Source organism: Scyliorhinus canicula, chromosome 11 (genome assembly GCF_902713615.1).
Source record: "Scyliorhinus canicula chromosome 11, sScyCan1.1, whole genome shotgun sequence".
Classification (NCBI taxonomy): domain Eukaryota; kingdom Metazoa; phylum Chordata; class Chondrichthyes; order Carcharhiniformes; family Scyliorhinidae; genus Scyliorhinus; species Scyliorhinus canicula.
In genome coordinates this window covers 82,175,709-82,194,799 of record NC_052156.1, presented here as the reverse complement: position 1 = coordinate 82,194,799, position 19,091 = coordinate 82,175,709, and the positions used below count along the sequence as shown (strand labels likewise).

The 19,091-nt window shown below is 55.3% G+C and overlaps 1 protein-coding gene across 6 annotated transcripts in view; it reads right to left on the bottom strand.

Moving 5' to 3' along the window:
* grip2b (glutamate receptor interacting protein 2b) overlaps positions 1-19,091 on the bottom strand; it is a 1,006,802-nt gene that overhangs the window by 142,805 nt on the left and 844,906 nt on the right. For 5 of the 6 annotated variants that reach the window (XM_038810787.1, XM_038810785.1, XM_038810786.1 and 2 more), the window contains exons 9-10: positions 10,627-10,796; positions 1,638-1,772 (exon numbers count right to left, since the gene is read on the bottom strand). In XM_038810787.1, coding sequence (XP_038666715.1) covers positions 1,638-1,772; positions 10,627-10,796 — 305 coding nt within the window. The remainder of the gene's footprint in view (positions 1-1,637; positions 1,773-10,626; positions 10,797-19,091) is intronic. The other variant, XM_038810790.1, reaches the window with a different exon arrangement.

The window sequence follows — 19,091 nt, the reverse complement described above, 5'->3', positions numbered from 1 at the left end:
ACTTCCAGAAAGTAAAATGATAGAATGTAGTTGAGCCAATCATTGGGTGATTAGGGAAGGAGCAGTCAACCTCTATTCCTAGGACTGCATGCAACTCCCTAAGTTCAAACTATCTGGACCTTGAATCCTAACTAACCTGGTCCAACTTGTTGTCCAATTAGTGTGCCCTGCTTGAGAGTAGAGCAATGGGGAAAGTCAATATCACAAGCTTGACCCTTTTACGGTCCAGTACATCACTGTGAACTAGTTTGAGAGAAATCTCTTATCATTGAAATGTGGACTGAAGGGAGTTTTGAGAAGTACTTAATGTGAAGAAGGCTCTCAATTGTTGGTCAACGTAGACACAGTCTGCACCCCCCCCCATTCAAGACTTTGGTCCTATCCACGTAGGTTCACTAAAGACCTCCTCTGTGATATCAGAGGGTAGTTGTCCTTGATGGTATTTTAGTGTATTTGTCACTCTCATGTTCAGACCTTTGCTTGACCCTCAATGATTTACTTCTAACCTTTATTTCAATTTGCTGTGGAGAGAGGGTGGCAGCAATGTGCCTCTTAACTGCCCTCTGAAATAGCCAAGGAAGTTGCTCATTTCAAGGGCGGTTAGGGATTGGCATCAAATGCTGGCATTGCCAGTCATGCCCGCAGCCCATGAAAGAATATATAAAAAACAAAAATTTAGAAAACATTTCTATCAATGACAACCGGTGTTCCTTCTGATGTTTATGTAAGTCATTCTATTATGCTTCTACCTGTTGTAGCTGTACCCTTTTATATTTTGAGTATAATGATTTAGTCTTCACTTTACTGAGCACAATCATGGATTTATCTTTGCATATGCTCAACAATTCAAGAAAAAGTAATTTTGTGCACTAACCTGTCCTACTTGGCACTGTCGCCAGGTTTATAAGTTTAACTCTTGGAGTGGCACCAGCTGAAAGGAATCTGGACCCGTGAGTAAACAGTTTACTTATAACTCCAGGGGTAATCCTTTTTACACAATACTCCAGGGGTAAGCCATTTTACTTACTTCTCCATCTTAAACACCGTGATGCAGGAAATGCCTTATTAACATACTAGCAACCTTGCTCAGGAGTATCCGTATCTTTGTAGCATTAATGCTATCTTGGTAAAACATACACTGCATGAACAGGTAGGGATCATAGGCTGGACTCTACCATTCCAGATGAGACTGGATCTCCAACTTTAACCCAGTGTGACATCTTACTGTTTGACCCAGCATATCAGGGCCACAGTGAATAGCGTCACACAGTCACCACCCACAAGTGCAGAGGGCAATTGTCCAATCTCAACAATTTTGCCTTGTCTTGGAGCCAAGCAGGTGCCAGGCACTTTTCCAATGCAGAAGACAAAAATTGGAAGCAGAATTACTGCAGCTGGACTTTGAATTTCTCCTAACATTAGCTGTTGCCAGGTGTCATGGGTCAAAGGTCCCTTTACACATCCATGTAGGGGGTTGATAGCGATCAGCACCATGAGACTAAGAGGAAGGGAATGGGGAAGGGAAATAAACAGGCTTGCTTGCAAAGGAAAGATTCATTCCAAGGGGTTGGATTTCCTGGAGCTGGTGTTGAAGGGATTCCCGAGTAGGTTCGGAGAGGTAGGCTAAGTTACTGTACATTTGCAGTAGTCCGAGTTGGATAGAGGGGTTGCTGCACTCCAGGTAGGCGTCTTGCAGTGCCCTGGGTGGTAGGTGTGGCAGTAGTTGATGCAGGGGTCCCAGCAGTGATGGTGGTCACTCTTCTGAATCTTAACTGTCCATTGGCCATTGGGAGATTGAGGGGAAATGGAAAAGAGAAACAAGAGAAAAAAAATATGAATAAATTCTTCAAAAGTGACACGACACCACTTTAAAAAAAACACTGCCAACATCTTGGGGATGGCCAATGGTTTGCAAGCTCAATGCCAGAACATGTATGAGAAACTTTTAGGTTATGCTGCTCTCTTATTTCTTTAACTTTTAACAAATTGACATGAACATAATGAAACTATGATCTAAATTAGTTTCGCAATCAGCTTTTGTTTTAGTAAAAAAGCAGCTGTCCTTTGGGAACTTAGCAATGGCCCAAATCTTGTGCCTGCATTCATTTGTCCAATTTACTCATTGTGGCAGATAATCAGACATTTCGCTGAAACATTCATCACATTGCCTTGATCTACCAATACTGTCTGGTAGTATTGGTACTGCCTGGCCAACAGGGGATCAATCACACTACCCTGGTTTAACATGTTTTGGTTGTTTGAATCATAGAATCGCTACAGTGTCGAAGGAGGCCATTTGGTCCATAGAGTCTGTACCAGCCCTCCAAAAGAGCACTCCACCAAGGCCCCGCCCTATCCCTGTAACCCCACCTAACCTTTGAACACTCAGGGCCAATTCAACTCACCCAGCCACCTTTGGACTGTGGGAGGAAACCCGAGCGCCTGGTGGAAACCCAGATAGACAAGGGGAGAATGTGGAAAAACACCACACAGGCAGTCACCCAAGCCGGAATGGAGCCCGGGGCCCTGGGGCTGAGAGGCAGCAGTGTTAACCACCGTGCCACCATGCTTTATAATACGCTGATAATTTCCCATTTTTAAAAAATATAAATTTTGAGTACCAATTCAGTTTTTCCAATTAAGGGGCAATTTAGCTTGGCCAATCCACCTACCCTGTACATCTTTTGGGTTGTGGGGGCAAAACCCATGCAAACACGGGGAGAATGTGCAAACTCCACATGAACAGTGACCCAGAGCCGGGATCGAACCTAGGACTTCAGCGCCGTGAGGCAGCAGTGCTACCCACTGCGTCACTGTACTGCCAGATAATTTCCCATTCTTGATGTGGGTACCAATCCTATAATTCCAAGGATACAACACATTACTAAATACCTGGAGATCAACACACACTGGGAGCAAGTTACCAGCTGGATTGAATCAAGAACTTCTCGAGGTTTACATATGGATGTGAGTACATAAAGCTATGGGCTGGAATTTGATCGAGCTATTCAGATAGTTTTTATACTGTAATAGTAGCTTGGATTGCGTTACAGGCTGCAATCTCATCAAGAGTTTTGGTGGGTTTATTTCTATGAAAACAGATTCCTGGCAGTGAGCTACCGGCTGGAATCTATCCAAGGAGTTGGATGATTTACATGCAGAATAGCTGATTCTAGGTAAAAGATGAAGTCACACGGGATCAGAGGTGAGCTGGCAAGATAGGTACAGAACTGGCTAGGTCATAGAAAGCAGAGAGTAGTACTGTTTGTAGTATTTATCAATGATTTGGAGGAAAATGTAACTGGTCTGATTAGTAAGTTTGCGGACGACAGAAAGGTTGGTGGAATTGTGGATAGCGATGAGGACTGTCAGATGATACAGCAGGATTTAGATCGTTTGGAGACTTGGGCGGCGAGATGGCAGATGGAGTTTAATGCGCACAAATGTGAGGTAATGGATTTTGGAAGGTCTAATACAGGTAGGGAATATACAGTAAATGATAGAACCCTCAAGAGTACTGACAGTTCGAGAGATCTTGGTCCACAGGTCACTGAAAGGGGCAACACAGGTGGAGAAGGTAGTCAAGAAGGCATACGGCATGCTTGCCTTCATTGGCCGGGGCATTGAGTATAGAAATTGACAAGCCATGTTGCAGCTCTATAGAACCTTAGTTAGGCCACACTTGGAGTATAGTGTTCAATTCTGTTCGCCACACCACCAGAAGGATGTGGAGGCTTCAGAGAAGGTGCAGAAGAGATTTATCAGGATGTCGCCTGGTATGGAGGGCATTAGCTATGAGGAGAGGTTGAATAAACTTGGTTTGTTCTCACTGGAACGACGGAGGTTGAGGGGTGACCTGATAGAGGTCTACAAAATTATGAGGGGGATAGTCAAAGACTTTTTCCCAGGGTAGAGGGGTCAATTACTAGGGGGCATAGGTTTAAGGTGCGAGGGGCAAGGTTTAGAAGAGATGTACGAAGCAAGTTCTTTTACACAGAGGGTAGTGGGTGCCTGGAACTCGCTGCCGGAGGAGGTGGTGGAAGCAGGGATAATAGTGATGTTTAAGGGGCATCTTGACAAATACATAAATAGGCTGGGAATAGAGGGGTACGGACCCCGGAAGTGTAGGAGATTTTAGTTTAGACGGGCAGCATGGTCGGCGTAGGCATGGAGGGCCGAAGGGCCTGTTCCTGTGCTGTAGTTTTCTTTGTTCTTTGAGTTATAGGCTGCATTCTAATTGAGGAATTTGGTAACAGATACCTGGGAGTGAGTTACAGACTGGAATTCAATCGAGGGGTTAGGCTGCTTTCTGTACCGAATGACAGATACCCTGGAGTATGTTTCAGGCTGGTATCTAATTGAGGGCTTTGGGTGCTTTATATGTTGAATCATGAATACCCCAGAGTAGATGGAATTGAACCTGAATGGAATCTAACCTGGTTGCACAGTGGTTAGCATTGCTGCTTCACAGCGCCAGAGACCCGGGTTAAATTCCGGCCTCGGGTAACTGTCCGCTATGTCATGGGAGTGTCCCTTTAAGAAATGTTTTGACTTATCACATGGCTTCAGTGATGTCATTGTGCGGGTGGAGCTGGGCTGTGGCTCTGAGTTTTACTTTCGTTTTTGAGCTGAGAGCTGTTGTGTGCCTCTGGGTTTTGCTTTTGTTTTCACATTTAGCTGCTGTATTCAGACAGCCAACTACCTTGGAGTGTCTCTCTCTACCTTCAGTTTAAAAGCTGTCTCCAGATGACTTAATAAATTAAAAGTGATGAATGTTTTCTGGAAGTAATTCAAACCTACTGTTTTGGTAAAAGGGTTTCTTGGTTTATGGGATGTTGTTATTAAATTGAAACAGCTTAGGGGAATTCATTAAGGGTTATATACAGAGTGCTGCAGCTGTGTGGGACATTTATGTTTTTAGTTGATAAAAATGCTTACTGTGTGTGTTTATAAAAATGTTAACTGAATTCGCAGAATAAACTTTGTTTTAGATTAAAAGTGCTTAAGGCCTCTGTTGAATAACACCTGAAAGGTAGGCCCTTGTGCTCCCTGTAACCAAAATTAATAAACTGTTGTAGGCCAGGTGAACTCCATGATATACTTTGGAGTTTTCTAAACCCTGGCGCATAACAGTCTGAAGTCTGCACGTTCTCCCTGCGTCTGCATGGGATTCCTCCGGGTGCTCCGGTTTCCTCCCACAATCCAAAGATATGCGGGTTAAGTGGATTGGCCATGATAAATTGCCCCCTAGTGACTACAAAAGGCTAGGTGGGGTTACGGGAATGGGGTGGGGGCATCGGCCAGGGCAGGGTTCACCTTTGGAGGGTCCGTGCAGACGCAATGGGTCGAATGGCCTCATTCTGCACTGTAGGGATTCCAAGGATAATTGAGGTATTTGGATCATTTACATACTAATAACACATGTCTGGGAATGTGTGTTACAGGCTGGAATATAATCGAGAGGCTTGGATCATTTAAGCATCAGTGACACGTGCTTACTGGACCAGTACTGAATCTGCGAAGGATTCCCCACTTTCACAGGAGTCTGGGTTAGAAGGTTGATTATTTAGCTGACTACCCATCCCAGTAAGCTCATCACTGGGTCATGGGGAATCCTGCATATTTTCTTCAGACGACTTATTTCCAATGTCTGAAATGCTTTGCCTGGACGATCACAAACTGCCCGATGCTATTCACTGACACTGAACTCAAGTTGAACGGGACCTTAGAACATTTCCTCAGAGCAGTAGACATGCAAGAAATTACATTTAATAATTGATTTCAGTTTCGTTTACCACAATCTTTCTTGAGGTTATCAAAAAAATCAATACAAGTGTACTGCTTACTAATCGGAATGATGTATCAGAGGCTTACTCTGCCTGGGAGTATTTACAAATTGGAGAATTTATTTGCTTGTTAATTTTTGACTTTCTGATTGTAATACAATAACCTTTCAACAGGATTCGGAGAATGCTACGATCCATTTGCTTCATGTCAATTTCACGATCCATTTCACATGTCACAGTAGCACTGTGGTTACCACTGTGGCTTCACAGCTCCAGGGTCCCGGGTTCGATTCCCAGCTTGGGTCACTGTCTGTGCGGAGTCTGCACGTTCTCCCTGTGTCTGCGTGGGTTTCCTCCGGGTGCTCCGGTTTCCTCCTACAAGTCCCGAAAGACGTGCTGTCACTCCCTCAGTGAACCTGAACAGGCGTCAGAGTGTGGCGACCACGGGTTTTTCACAGTACCTTCATTGGGTTGTTCATGTAAGCCTACTTGTGACACTAATAAAGATTATTAATATTTCAGTAAACCGCCCCCACTGCTGCCAATGTCCTTTCGCATCCCAGGCAGTCACCAACCATTTGCCATTACCCAAAGTGCCAAATACAGACGTGCTGGGCACGATTGAATGGCCTCATCACGCTCGACTTCGCGACGCGACGCGGCCGTTAAATCTTCCCAGAGGCCTCTCACGTTTTTTGCGATGTTTGGAATGCCTCGCGAGATCTAACGAGATCATATGTCAGTGCCCGCTTCTCCCGAGGCCCGGGAATGAATGCCCGCGTCTGGGAGGCCTCGCTTTGGCACTATTTGGCACTGGTCCAAACAAACGTGAAGCAGGCGTAATGGTACCTGGTGTGGTCTCCCAGGCCACCGGAGGCCCCTGGGTGGTTGGGCTCTGGGCAGGGAGGTACCCTCGCACTCCCGCTGGCACCCAGGAACCTTGGCATTGGTAGCCTAGCACCTTGGCACTGCCAGGGTGCTCGAGTGGCACTGCTATGGTGCTCAGGTGGCACTGCCAAGGTGCCCAGTTGATAATTGCCTGTGCCAGGTATTGGGCCAGGGGGTGCGCTGCTGTTAAGAGATGGGGTGAGGGGGGGGGAGCTCGACGACCCCCTAAGAGGTAGGTTGGGGCAGTGGGGGTGTCTGGAGGCCGGGATGGAGTGTCTGAGGGGATCGAGATAGATAGATGGGCGGCATTTAAAAATGGCGCCCGATATCTTCCTGCACTGACGCAGTGGCCAAGAAAAACAAGAGAGTCCTGTTTGATAGCGGGGTTGTTCTTGACACCGAGAACGACCCCACTAAATTTACCCAAAACGGGGCTCTATTTTGGCGCATTAAATCACGTTGTTTAAACTGTACTGAACACGCTGAGCTCTTCAGTAATTACTGTTCTGTTATGGCTACATCCAATTAACAGCTCACATCACGACATTAACAAATCAAGACATATATGGAACGAAAATATCAGCCAGGATTTTCCACACCATCCCTCGCCGTGCTTTCTGGCGGCGATGCCAGCTCACCATTGGCCGCCGGCAGATCTTCAAGTCCTACTGAAGTTTACGCCATTTTGCATGTCTCGGCCACCTGGTGACAGCTAGTTGATTAAACTACTTCAAAGTCCCTAATTCTCAGTGCCTCCCCTAGTTAGCAGCTTCGATCACCCACTTGCACCATTAGCAAGTGTAGCCCTTCTGTTAGCACCGTCTAACACAATACTTCTAGAACGCCGGAAACGGTTGTGTCATCGTCTTGCCGGCACACGGGACTCCTCGCCATCACGTATGTCAAGCTGCAGGTGGCGGAGGATGATGCTCGACTTCAGTAGCACCTGCCAAACCTATGACCTGTACCATCTAGAAGGACGAGGGCAGCAGATGCATTGGGTACAACACCATCTGGAAGTTCCCCTCCAAGTCACACACCATCCTGACTTGGAAATATATCGCCGTTCCTTCACTGTCACTGGGACAAAATCCTGGAACTCCCTCCCTAACAGCACTGTGGATGCACCTACACCATGTGGATGGCAGCTCTCCACCACCTTCTCAAACACAATTACTGATTAACAATTAATGTTGGCCATGCGTGCAATGCCAAAACCATGAGAATGAATTTAAAAGAAAATCCCTGTTGTCCCACTGCAGCATTGCCCAGCAGCTGCAGGGTCTTCAAGAGGCTTGGAAGTGTCATCTTCATCACAGAGTCGCATTTCTATTGATTTAGTTTCTTCACGTTTTTCTTGCCCCAAGTTTTTTTGGAAATGATCTTGTCACATCAGCCATCTCGTGAGAGAAACAACCTTCACAACCTCACCATGTCTTCAGTGCTTCATAGCCAATGAAATACATTTGAAGTTTGTTCACTGCTCTAATGTAGGTAACAGGACTATCAGATTCTCCACTGCAAGGCTCACAAACATTAGTGTTATATTGACCAGACCGTCCCTGAGTTCAAAGGTTAGTATTGGCTTGTTTTCTTTCCTAATTTCATGCCGCTTGAACTAAACAGACGTTCTTTTTCATCCTGGATTGGAAGTCCACCAATCTACTAAACAGCCCTGGATACATCCTAAATAAATCTTCTGCCCGCTTCCTACTAATATTTATCCCTCAGCTAATAGTGACCCAATTAGGACCTGGGTTCGATTCTGACCTTGGGTCACTGTTTGTGTGGAGTTTGTACATTCTTCCCTCGTCTGCGTGGGTTTCTTCCATGTGCTCCGGTTTCCTCCTGCAGTCCAATGATGTGCAGGTTAGGTGGATTGGCCATGATAAATTGCCCTTAGTGTCCAATGATGTGCAGGTTAGGTGGATTGGCCATGATAAATTTCCCCTTAGTGTTCAAGGATGTGCAGTTTAGGTGGGGTTGCGGTGATAGGGCGGGGAGTGGGTGGGGTGCTCTTTCAGAGGGTTGGTGCATGCTTGATGGGCTGAATGGCCTCTTTCTGCACTGTAGGGATTCTATGATTCTAATAGCTAACAAACAGATTATTTGGTTAGGTAAGGTGCTTTGGGATGTCCGGGAGCAGTGAAAGAGTGTCCTATCTTTCCCTTCACTTTATCCACTCTATTCTGTTCCTGGGCTACAGCTACTTGATGGTTATACCTGGTGCCTAATGCTGATACAGCCTTTCCATCAAATCACTGTCATTTCTTGCCAAGGTCAGTGAGAAGTCTTTGATGTGAATACCTGCATTTTCTCATTTGCCTCTTCTTCCCATTGGCTTCCTCCTCTGATGATGCTGACACTGTGTGCCGTCTCACGGTTGCCCTCCACGCCCTCGCCTCAATGCCCAAGATTCATGTGAACCATGACGGTGAACAGCAGCCGGCTGTTCGACCATAGGGGAGGGGCTGCACCTGAATCAGGCCCAACCCTGTTCCCACACAGCAACCAGTTACCTCAAAGCGAGGTTTCAGCGAAAGAGGTCAGGAACAGGAAATGCTGGAAGATTTTCTCACCTCCCTTGCCCTGGAGTGCACCAACAAGGACCCCTCCCAGGTGAAATCAACTGATTCGCCATAGAGCAGGGATTGGAACATTTGGAGCTGGAGTTTTCCTGATTTTTCCCACTGAACTAACAAGAGAAAAACCTATCCCTGTGTGGATTTCTGGGATCAATTACTGACTGGATGAAAGATCATGCACATTTTCACTGGAGCCTCAGTTGATTTTGTTGATTGGTTAGATTACGGACAGGATTGGGATAGAACATGTTGGAATGATTTGCAGCCCGCATTCACCATCAGAGAGAACACGGACGTGGGCGTAAAATCCAGGGAGAATCAGGAAACCCGGTCCTCTTCGGAAAGATCGCATTTCCCCATTTTCCCTGTCCCTTGCCGGCCTCACAGCTTCACAGCCTCGAAGGGCGAGACCCTCATTCTAATGGATTGGAATAAATTTAAGTATCATTATCCAGCACCCTCCCCCCGCCACATTATTCCCCCTCACTGAATATTCAAACGTCGCCAACACCACTTCACAACAGCTTTTTATAAATGGGATTCAGTCAAGGGGATCCCTCTGGCGGTGCAAGGGTAAGTATACCCCCGGGGAAAGAGGGGCATGGTTGGTACAGGTTGGCATGCCAGGTTGGCACAGTGACAACCTGTGCCAAGGGGCAATGCCAGGGGGCAGTGTTGGGGGCAGTGACAGGGGTGGGCCCTCGTGGGAGACACATGGGGATGGTTTGCAGATATGTGTAGTGGGAGGGGGATGGAGTGGGCAGTGAGGAAGGAATTTGAAGGCACGGGGAGTGTGGGCAGTGAGGTGCGATACTTCCATGGCGGGGGACTCCAATGATTGTCCCCGGGGGGGAGGAGGGCTGCTCCGATGATTGTTTGCCTAGTGGGAGGGGGGGGGGCAATACCTCTGTGCTGGGTTGTGGAGGGGAGCAGGGGGGAAAGTTCCACTTCAGTACTCATCGGGGTCCCCTTTTAAAGATGACGTCCAGATCTCTGTGGAGCCGGCTGCCAGTTCCAGCAGACCCCGCCAGAGTGATGGCGTAAACCACGCCCATTCATTTTTTTTCTCAACAAGGCTCAAGGTCTGGGGAGAAAACTGGTCTTTGCAACTGGAGAGTGGCACGCTGGTTTTCAGTCTGAGCCTGACATTTTGATAAACATGGTGAGATTACACCCAATTAAGCTGTGTTTCTTGTTAAAGTTTTGGCCGAAAGATGGTCACCATATTGCGCTTGGCTTTTTATTACCAGAGTACCAGTAGGCTGGGTTCCCTCTTGCCACCAGTTCAACATTGTGAAGTGATCCCAACAATGGTTTTGATGCTCTTTATTGTCTCATTCTGACATGTTAAAGGGGAACAGATGTACCTTGCTCTGCTGGCTTCAGTGACAGTCTGCTCTGGTGCACTGGCAGGATTTCCAGCTTCACATTGTCAGAGGTGCTGGTCAGGAGCTGGGTGGCCTCCAGCACGGTGCAGTGTTCGGTGCTTATCCCATCAATCGACAAAATGTGATCCCCAACGTGCAACGCCCCACACCTAAAAAACAAAACAAAATGCCTTTTCAGAACTCCGTATAAACCAATTACAAAAGCTGACCTGATAGCCTTCACGCTTATGCATCTATCCAAAATAATGACATCTAATTTCAAAAGCAGTATTCTCAGAAAAAAATCCATTATATTCTGCTTTAAAACTTCAAACTGAGTTGAGTTGTTTGGTTTTAAATTGTTTTTCCTGCCCTCGGTGTCCCTCTCTCCCTATTCGGTCATGCCCAGCTGCTAGGCCGTTGTCAAAGCCTGTCCATGTGTGAGGCATTGGACAGGTACAGAGACGCTAGTTAAAATCAGTTCGCTAACTGAGTTAAAATCTTCAAATCCCTTCCTGCCCGCTCCCCCTCCCCCTCACTCTGTTACCTTCTCCTATCCTACTTAAATCCTGAGCGGGATTCTCCGATAATCAGCGCGATGGCCTCGACCTGGCGCCAAAAACGGTGTGGATCACTCTGGTGTCGGGCCCCCCACAAACGGCGCAAATTCTCCGGCCCGGAATGGGCTAGTAGCGGCGTGACGCCATTCGCGACGGTGCCACCTGCCGCGGACGCGCGGCGTTATTGACGGCAGGCGGCGTCACAGCACAAAAGACGCACCCCCCCCCCCACACCCCCGGAGATCCGACAAGATAGCCGCCCGCCACGCAGCACCGAGGTTCAAGGGGCGTGCCATCGAGACGCTCCTGGATGCAGTAGAGCAGAGGGTGGAGGCCCTGTACCCCAGACACGGCCGCAGGGTTGCCCCACGCCTCAGCCGGCGCCTGTGGAGAGAGATGGCAGAGGCCGTCAGCGCTGTGCTTGTAACACCAAGGACAGGCGCACAGTGCCACAAGAAGGTGAACAACCTCGTCAGGGTAGCCAGGTTGAGTACCCGCCCCCCCCCATGTGCGGCACACCCCCAGATGCAACCAAACCTAACCCTAACCCTAATGTGCCGCGTACCTGTGCCAATATATGCACAACCGCTGGCCTGCATGTATATCCCTGCCTAACACTGTTGCCCTTTATCCCTGCCACCCCCCCCCCCCCCCCCCCCCCCCCCCCCCACAGAAGAAGCACACACAGAAGAGACCACTCACCGTTCATGAGGAGAGGGCCCTGGAACTGGCAGGCGGACCTAAGGACTGGGAGGTTGCCGATGCAGAGGTCTGGGGCGCACGACCAAGTGAGACCCCCCACGGCCCGTCCCCATTCCCCCCATATCCAACCCCCATAACCCCCCTCCCCCATATTCTCCATATCCCCCCACCCCCATATCCCCCCTCCTGCATAACCCCCATATTCCCCTCCCCCATATTCCCCCTCCCGCATATCCCCCATATCCTTCCTCCCCCATTTACCCCGATCACCGCCCGCATGTCTAACCATGCAGCTGTATTGTGTATTGCAGGACCAAACATCGAGGCACCCGTCCCCGCGGATGCGGACCGCCCGCAGGACACCTAGGGTGGCCACGAAACAGGGAAAAACCCGGCCCCTCTGGCATGCGACACCCACACAACGCCCCAGGGTAGCCACAAGGCTGGACAGGCCCGGAGCAACATGGAGCCAACGCCCCCGTCTCGTGCGAGTGCGGTGACGCAGGCGTGTGACACCCAGCGATGAGGGGGGCAGCCACAGGCCCCCGTCACAGCCGAGCCAGGACACCATTATCTAGGACAGCCCTACCCAGGACAGCCCTACCCAGGACAGCCCTACCCAGGACACCCTACCCAGGACACCCTACCCAGGACAGACCTACCCAGGACACCCCTACCCAGGACAGCCCTACCCAGGACAGCCCTACCCAGGACAGACCTACCCAGGACAGCCCTACCCAGGGCACCCCTACCCAGGACACCCCTACCCAGGACAGCCCTACCCAGGACACCCTACCCAGGACAGACCTACCCAGGACACCCCTACCCAGGACAGCCCTACCCAGGACAGCCCTACCCAGGACAGCCCTACCCAGGACAGCCCTACCCAGGACACCCCTACCCAGGACAGCCCTACCCAGGACAGCCCTACCCAGGACACCCCTACCCAGGACAGCCCTACCCAGGACACCCTACCCAGGACAGCCCTACCCAGGACACCCTACCCAGGACAGACCTACCCAGGACACCCCTACTCAGGACACCCTACCCAGGACAGCCCTACCCAGGACACCCCTACTCAGGACAGCCCTACCCAGGACAGACCTACCCAGGACACCCCTACTCAGGACAGCCCTACCCAGGACAGACCTACCCAGGACAGCCCTACCCAGGACACCCCTACCCAGGACACCCCTACCCAGGACACCCCTACCCAGGACAGCCCTACCCAGGACACCCCTACCCAGGGCACCCCTACCCAGGGCACCCCTACCCAGGACAGCCCTACCCAGGACACCCCTACCCAGGACAGCCCTACCCAGGACAGCCCTACCCAGGACACCCCTACCCAGGACACCCTACCCAGGACACCCCCTACCCAGGACAGCCCTATCCAGGACAGCACTATCCAGGACAGCCCTACCCAGGACAGCCCTACCCAGGACACCCCTACCCAGGACACCACTACCCAGGACACCCCTACCCAGGACAGCCCTACCCAGGACAGCCCTACCCAGGACAGCCCTACCCAGGGCCCCCCTACCCAGGACAGCCCTACCCGGGACAGCCCTACCCGGGACAGCCCTACCCGGGACAGCCCTACCCGGGGCACCCCTACCCGGGGCACCCCTACCCAGGGCACCCCTACCCAGGACACCCCTGCCCAGGATACCCCTACCCAGGACAGCCCTACCCAGGACAGCCCTACTCAGGATACCCCTACCCAGGACACCCCTACCCAGGACAGCCCTACCCAGGACACCCCCTACACAGGACACCACTACCCAGGACAGCCCTACCCAGGACAGCCCTACCCCAGGTCACCCCTACCCGGGACAGCCCTCCCCAGGACAGCCCTGCCCGGGATACCACTACCCAGGTCACCCCTACCCAGGACAGCCCTACCCAGGACAGCCTTACCCAGGACACCCCTACCCAGGACGCCCCTACCCAGGACGCCCCTACCCAGGACACCGATACACATGACACCGAAAGACAGGACAGTGACACACAGCGGGTGGGTGGACAGGATTCGCCACCCCAGGGAACTATGGATTCTGGGTCGGACGATGCTCACGACACAACGCCACTGCTTTTTCCAACACCCTCCACCATCGCAAAGACACTCACCTCCGTTGGGCACTTTAGTGATGAGGCTTCTGGTACACTTACTGGTGCGTACAACACAGCCGTATAGGTACAGCAGGTGGAGGTAGGAGCAGCAGAGGGGCCGGAAGGTTGGAGGGCAACCTGGCGCAAGCGAACATCTGCCGCCCAGACGGGTCCCGCGTTCCTGGAGTTACCATACCCACCCACAGACACAATGCAGCCACCGAACCAGGGACGATCGAAGGGGGTGACGGCCGTCTTGTGGCAGCTGCAGACGCAGGTGGAGGAGTGCACCGCGTCCAGAAGCTGGGAGTGGTGCCGGTCATGTCTGACACCCAGGCCGAAACCGCACGGGTGGCATTCGTGGTGGAGGCAATGGGTGCGACGGTGTCAGACATGGGGAGCAGTATGCAAGGCTTTCCGTGCAGGCGGCGTCTGTGGCCCAGGACACGGTCCCCTTTCACGTGAAGCCATGAGCCAGAGCCAGCGGCAGATGGCAGAGGCGCTCAACGCCATGGCCCTGTCTCAGCAGGCCATGGCCTAGTCTCTGCAGGCCATGGCCTAGTCTCCGCAGGCAATGGCCCAGTCTCAGCAGTCCATCGCTGGGGGCATCGGCGCCATTTCCCAGGTGCTGGGCGGCGTTGCCCAGACACAGACAGGTATGGCCAACTCCCTGAGCTCCATGGCTGCAAACTTGCAGACCTTGTCGATACCAGGGCGGGCCTCCAGGACTGGCAGCGCCAGGTGTCGGGCCGGTCCGTTTGCTCCCCCGACCCATGTAGAGGCCCAGGGGCCATCGAGCACCCCGAGGGAGGAGGAGGTGCTGGGGCCGTCCCGGTTCCCCGTGGAGGGGAGGTCCCGGAACACCGCGGCACCTTGGACTCCATCCCCCCCCCCTCCCCTTCTGTCCCAGGTGCAGCTGGTGGGCAGCAGGCAGGACAGGCTGGCAGCTCGCCATCCTAGTCGCCCGAGCCGCAGCCTGGCCCAACTAGGCCGGTCCGCCCCAGGAAACGGCCGCCAAAGGGATCCCGAGTCACAGGGCAGGAATCACAGGAGACCACCTCCTGTTCTGCTGTACCGTCTGGGGAACCACCTCGATGTGGTCAAAGGGCCCGTAAGGCCAAACAATTAGACACTGAATAAGTTGGCACGGGTGCAGGGCACAGACGCGTTTTAGCAGCTAGGGCACGTGTATGGACTGTTTGTCATTGAAATCACTTTCACACCTACAGAAGCTGCCATTGTGCTCTGTCCGAAGCATGCGGGGGGTGTGGTATGAGGTGAGCGTCAGTGTGTGTGTGAGGGGTGGTATTACATGAGCCCCAGGTGAGTGTGCCCCCCCTCCCCCCGGGTCGCCTTCTCCATCCCCCTGGGCAGAGGACGGGACCGTGCGCTGCAGTGTCACAGCAGCATGCAGGGATGGTCCGGAAGGATGGTGGTACTGTGGCCATGGGTCAGACATTGTCCAACGATGTGGAGCCAGGAGCTCATCACAGAGCGGGTCATCATCATCCTCCATGGCCTGCAATAGACACGCTTCCACCGGCAACCGTGTGAGCCCGGCCCGTTGTGCCGCAGGTGGATGTGGAATGGAAGGATGGTGTGCATGCGGGTGGGGTGGGGGTGGTTGGTGGTGGGTGGGTGGCAGGGTGAGGGTGTTGGTGGTGGGTGCGTGGGGGGGTGAGGGTGGTCGGCTGGTGCTGTGGTGTGCGGTCTGTACCCATACTCGCCGATTCTCCCGCCCCCCCCCTAGTTAGAGTACCGGGCGGCTATCAGCCTGTCCCGCGCCCGCTGGCCCAGCCGGTAATGGTGGGCAGCCTCCAGCCCATGTCCAGCCCGTCTGTCCTGACCATTGCCCCCATCCTTCTCATCTGGGGAGGGCTGCGCCTCTTCCTGCTGCTCCTCCACTCCCCCCTCCTCTGGCTGTGGCACATCGCCCCTCTGCTGGGCGATGTTGTGCAGGAGGCAGCAGATCACAACGATGCGGCCGACCCTATCTGGCGGGTACCTCCAGAGTGGTCCAGGCACCTGAAACGCATCTTTAGCAGGCCAAACATCTCTCTATCACACCCCTGGTTGCTGCACGGGCATCGCTGTAGCTGTTCACCGTGTCAGTCTGTGGCCTCCGTATAAGCGTCATCAGCCACGACCGCAACGCGTAACCCCTGTCGCCCAGCAACCAGCCCCTCAGCCGGGGGTGGCATCCCTCGAACATGCCGGGGATGTAAGACTGCGCCAATACGCATGAGTCATGTACACTTCACGGGTACCGGGTGCAGATGTGCAGGATCATCATGCGCTGGTCGCAGACCATCTGGATGTTCATGGAATAGGTCCCCTTCCTATTGGTGAACACGGCCCTGTTATCTGCAGGTGGCCACACGGCGACGTGCATCCCATCGATCGCGCCCTGGGCCATGGGAAACCCGGCCATGGCAGCGAAGCCCACTGCCCGGGCATCCTGGCTGGCCTGGTCCATAGGGAACCGGATGTAGCAGTCCGCAATGGCATATAGGGCGTCTGTCACTGCCCAGATGCACCAGTGCACCGATGCCTGCGAGATGCCGGACAGGCCCCCACTCGGCACCTGGAATGACCCCGTGGCATAAATGTTCATGGCCACCGTAACCTTGACGGACACGGGGAGAGGGTGTCATCCCCCAGTGCCACGCGGTGCCAGGTGTGCCATCAGGTATGCCATCCCCCTCCCCGGCAATCGCCACCCCCTCCCCGGCACACCCTCATCCCCCCTCCCCGGCACTCATCCCCCCCTCAACCCAGCACTCGCCCCCCCCTCCCCGGCAATCGCACCCCCTCCCCGGCACTCATCCCCCCTCCCCGGCACACCCTCATCCCTCCTCCCCAGCACACCCTCATCCCCCCCTCCCCGGCACACCCTCATCCCCCCTCCCCGGCACACCCTCATCCCCCCTCCCCGGCACACCCTCATCCCCCCTCCCCGGCACTCACCCCCCCTCCCCGGCACTCATCCCCCTTCCCCGGCATACCCTCATCCCTCCTCCCCAGCACACCCTCATCCCCCCTCCCCGGCACTCATCCCCCCTCCCCGGCATACCCTCATCCCTCCTCCCCAGCACACCCTCATCCCCCCTCCCCGGCACACCCTCATCCCCCCTCCCCGGCACACCCTCATCCCCCCTCCCCGGCACTCATTCCCCCTCCCCGGCACTCGCCCCCCCCCCCTCCCCGGCACTCGCCCCCCCCCCCCCCTCCAGCACTCATCTTCTCCCTTTAACCCAGCACGCGGCCCCCCTCCCCAGCACTCATCCCCCCTCCCCGGCACACCCTCATCCCCCTCCCCGGCACACCCTCATTCCCCCTCCCCGGCACTCATCCCCTCTCCCCGGCACTCGCCCCCCCCTCCCCGGCACTCGCCCCCCCCCCCCTCTCCAGCACTCATCTTCTCCCCTCAACCCAGCACTCGGCCCCCCTCCCCAGCCCTCGCCCCCCCCCCCCGGCACTCGCCCCCCCTCCCCGGCACTCATCCCCCCCTCAACCCAGCACTCGCCCCCCCCCTCCCCGGCAATCGCACCCCCTCCCCGGCACTCATCCCCCCTCCCCGGCACACCCTCATCCCTCCTCCCCAGCACACCCTCATCCCCCCCCCCCCGCACACCCTCATCCCCCCTCCCCGCACACCCTCATCCCCCTCCCCGCACACCCTCATCCCCCCCTCCCCGGCACACACCTCATCCCCCCCCCCGGCACTCATCCCCCCTCCCCGGCACTCATCCCCCCTCCCCGGCACTCATCCCCCCTCCCCGGCATACCCTCATCCCTCCTCCCCAGCACACCCTCATCCCCCCTCCCCGGCACACCTTCATCCCCCCTCCCCGGCACTCATCCCCCCTCCCCGGCACTCATTCCCCCTCCCCGGCACTCGCCCCCCCCCCCCCTCCCCGGCACTCCGCCCCCCCCCCCCCCCCCCCTCTCCAGCACTCATCTTCTCCCTTTAACCCAGCACGCGGCCCCCCTCCCCAGCACTCATCCCCCCTCCGCGGCACACCCTCATCCCCCTCCCCGGCACACCCTCATTCCCCGTCCCCGGCACTCATCCCCCCTCCCCGGCACTCGCCCCCCCCTCCCCGGCACTCGCCCCCCCCCCCCTCTCCAGCACTCATCTTCTCCCCTCAACCCAGCACTCGGCCCCCCTCCCCAGCACTCGCCCCCCCTCCCCGGCACTCGCCCCCCCCTCCCCGGCACTCGCCCCCCCCCCCTCTCCAGCACTCATCTTCTCCCCTCAACCCAGCACTCGGCCCCCCTCCCCAGCACTCGCCCCCCCTCCCCGGCACTCGCCCCCCCCTCCATGGCAATCGCCCCCCCCCTCCCCGTCAATCGCCCCCCCTCCCCGGCACTCATCCCCCCTCCCCGGCACTCGCCCCCCCCTCCCCGGCACTCGCCCCTCCTCAACCCAGCACTCGGCCCCCCTCCCCAGCACTCGGCCCCCCTCCCCAGCACTCGCCCCCCCCCCCTCCCCGGCACTCGCCCCCCCCCTCCATGGCAATCGCCCCTCCCTCCCCGTCAATCGCCCCCCCTCCCCGGCACTCATCCTCCCTCCCCGGCACTCGCCCCCCCCCTCCCCGGCGCTCACCCCCCCTCAACCCAGCACTCGGCCCCCCTCCCCGGCACTCGCCCCCCCTCCCCCGGCACTCGCCCCCCCCTCCCCGGCACTCGCCCCCCCCCTCCCCGGCACTCCCCCCCCCCCCCTCCCCGGCACTCGCACCCCCCTCCCCGGCACTCATCCCCCCTCCCCGGCAATCGCCCCCCCCTCCCCGGCACTCATCCCCCCTCCCCGGCACTCATGCCCCCCTCAACCCAGCACTCGGCCCCCCTCCCCAGCACTCGCCCCCCCCCCCCTCCCCGGCACTCGCCCCCCCTCCCCGGCACACCCTCATCCCACCTCCCCGGCACACCCTCATCCCACCTCCCCGGCACACCCTCGTCCCCCCTCCCCGGCACTCACCCCCACCCCCCCCCCCCCCGGCACTCACCCCCTCCCCCCCCCGGCACTCGCCCCCCCCCCCCTCTCCAGCACTCATCTTCTCCCCCCTCCCTGGCACTCGCTCCCCCTCT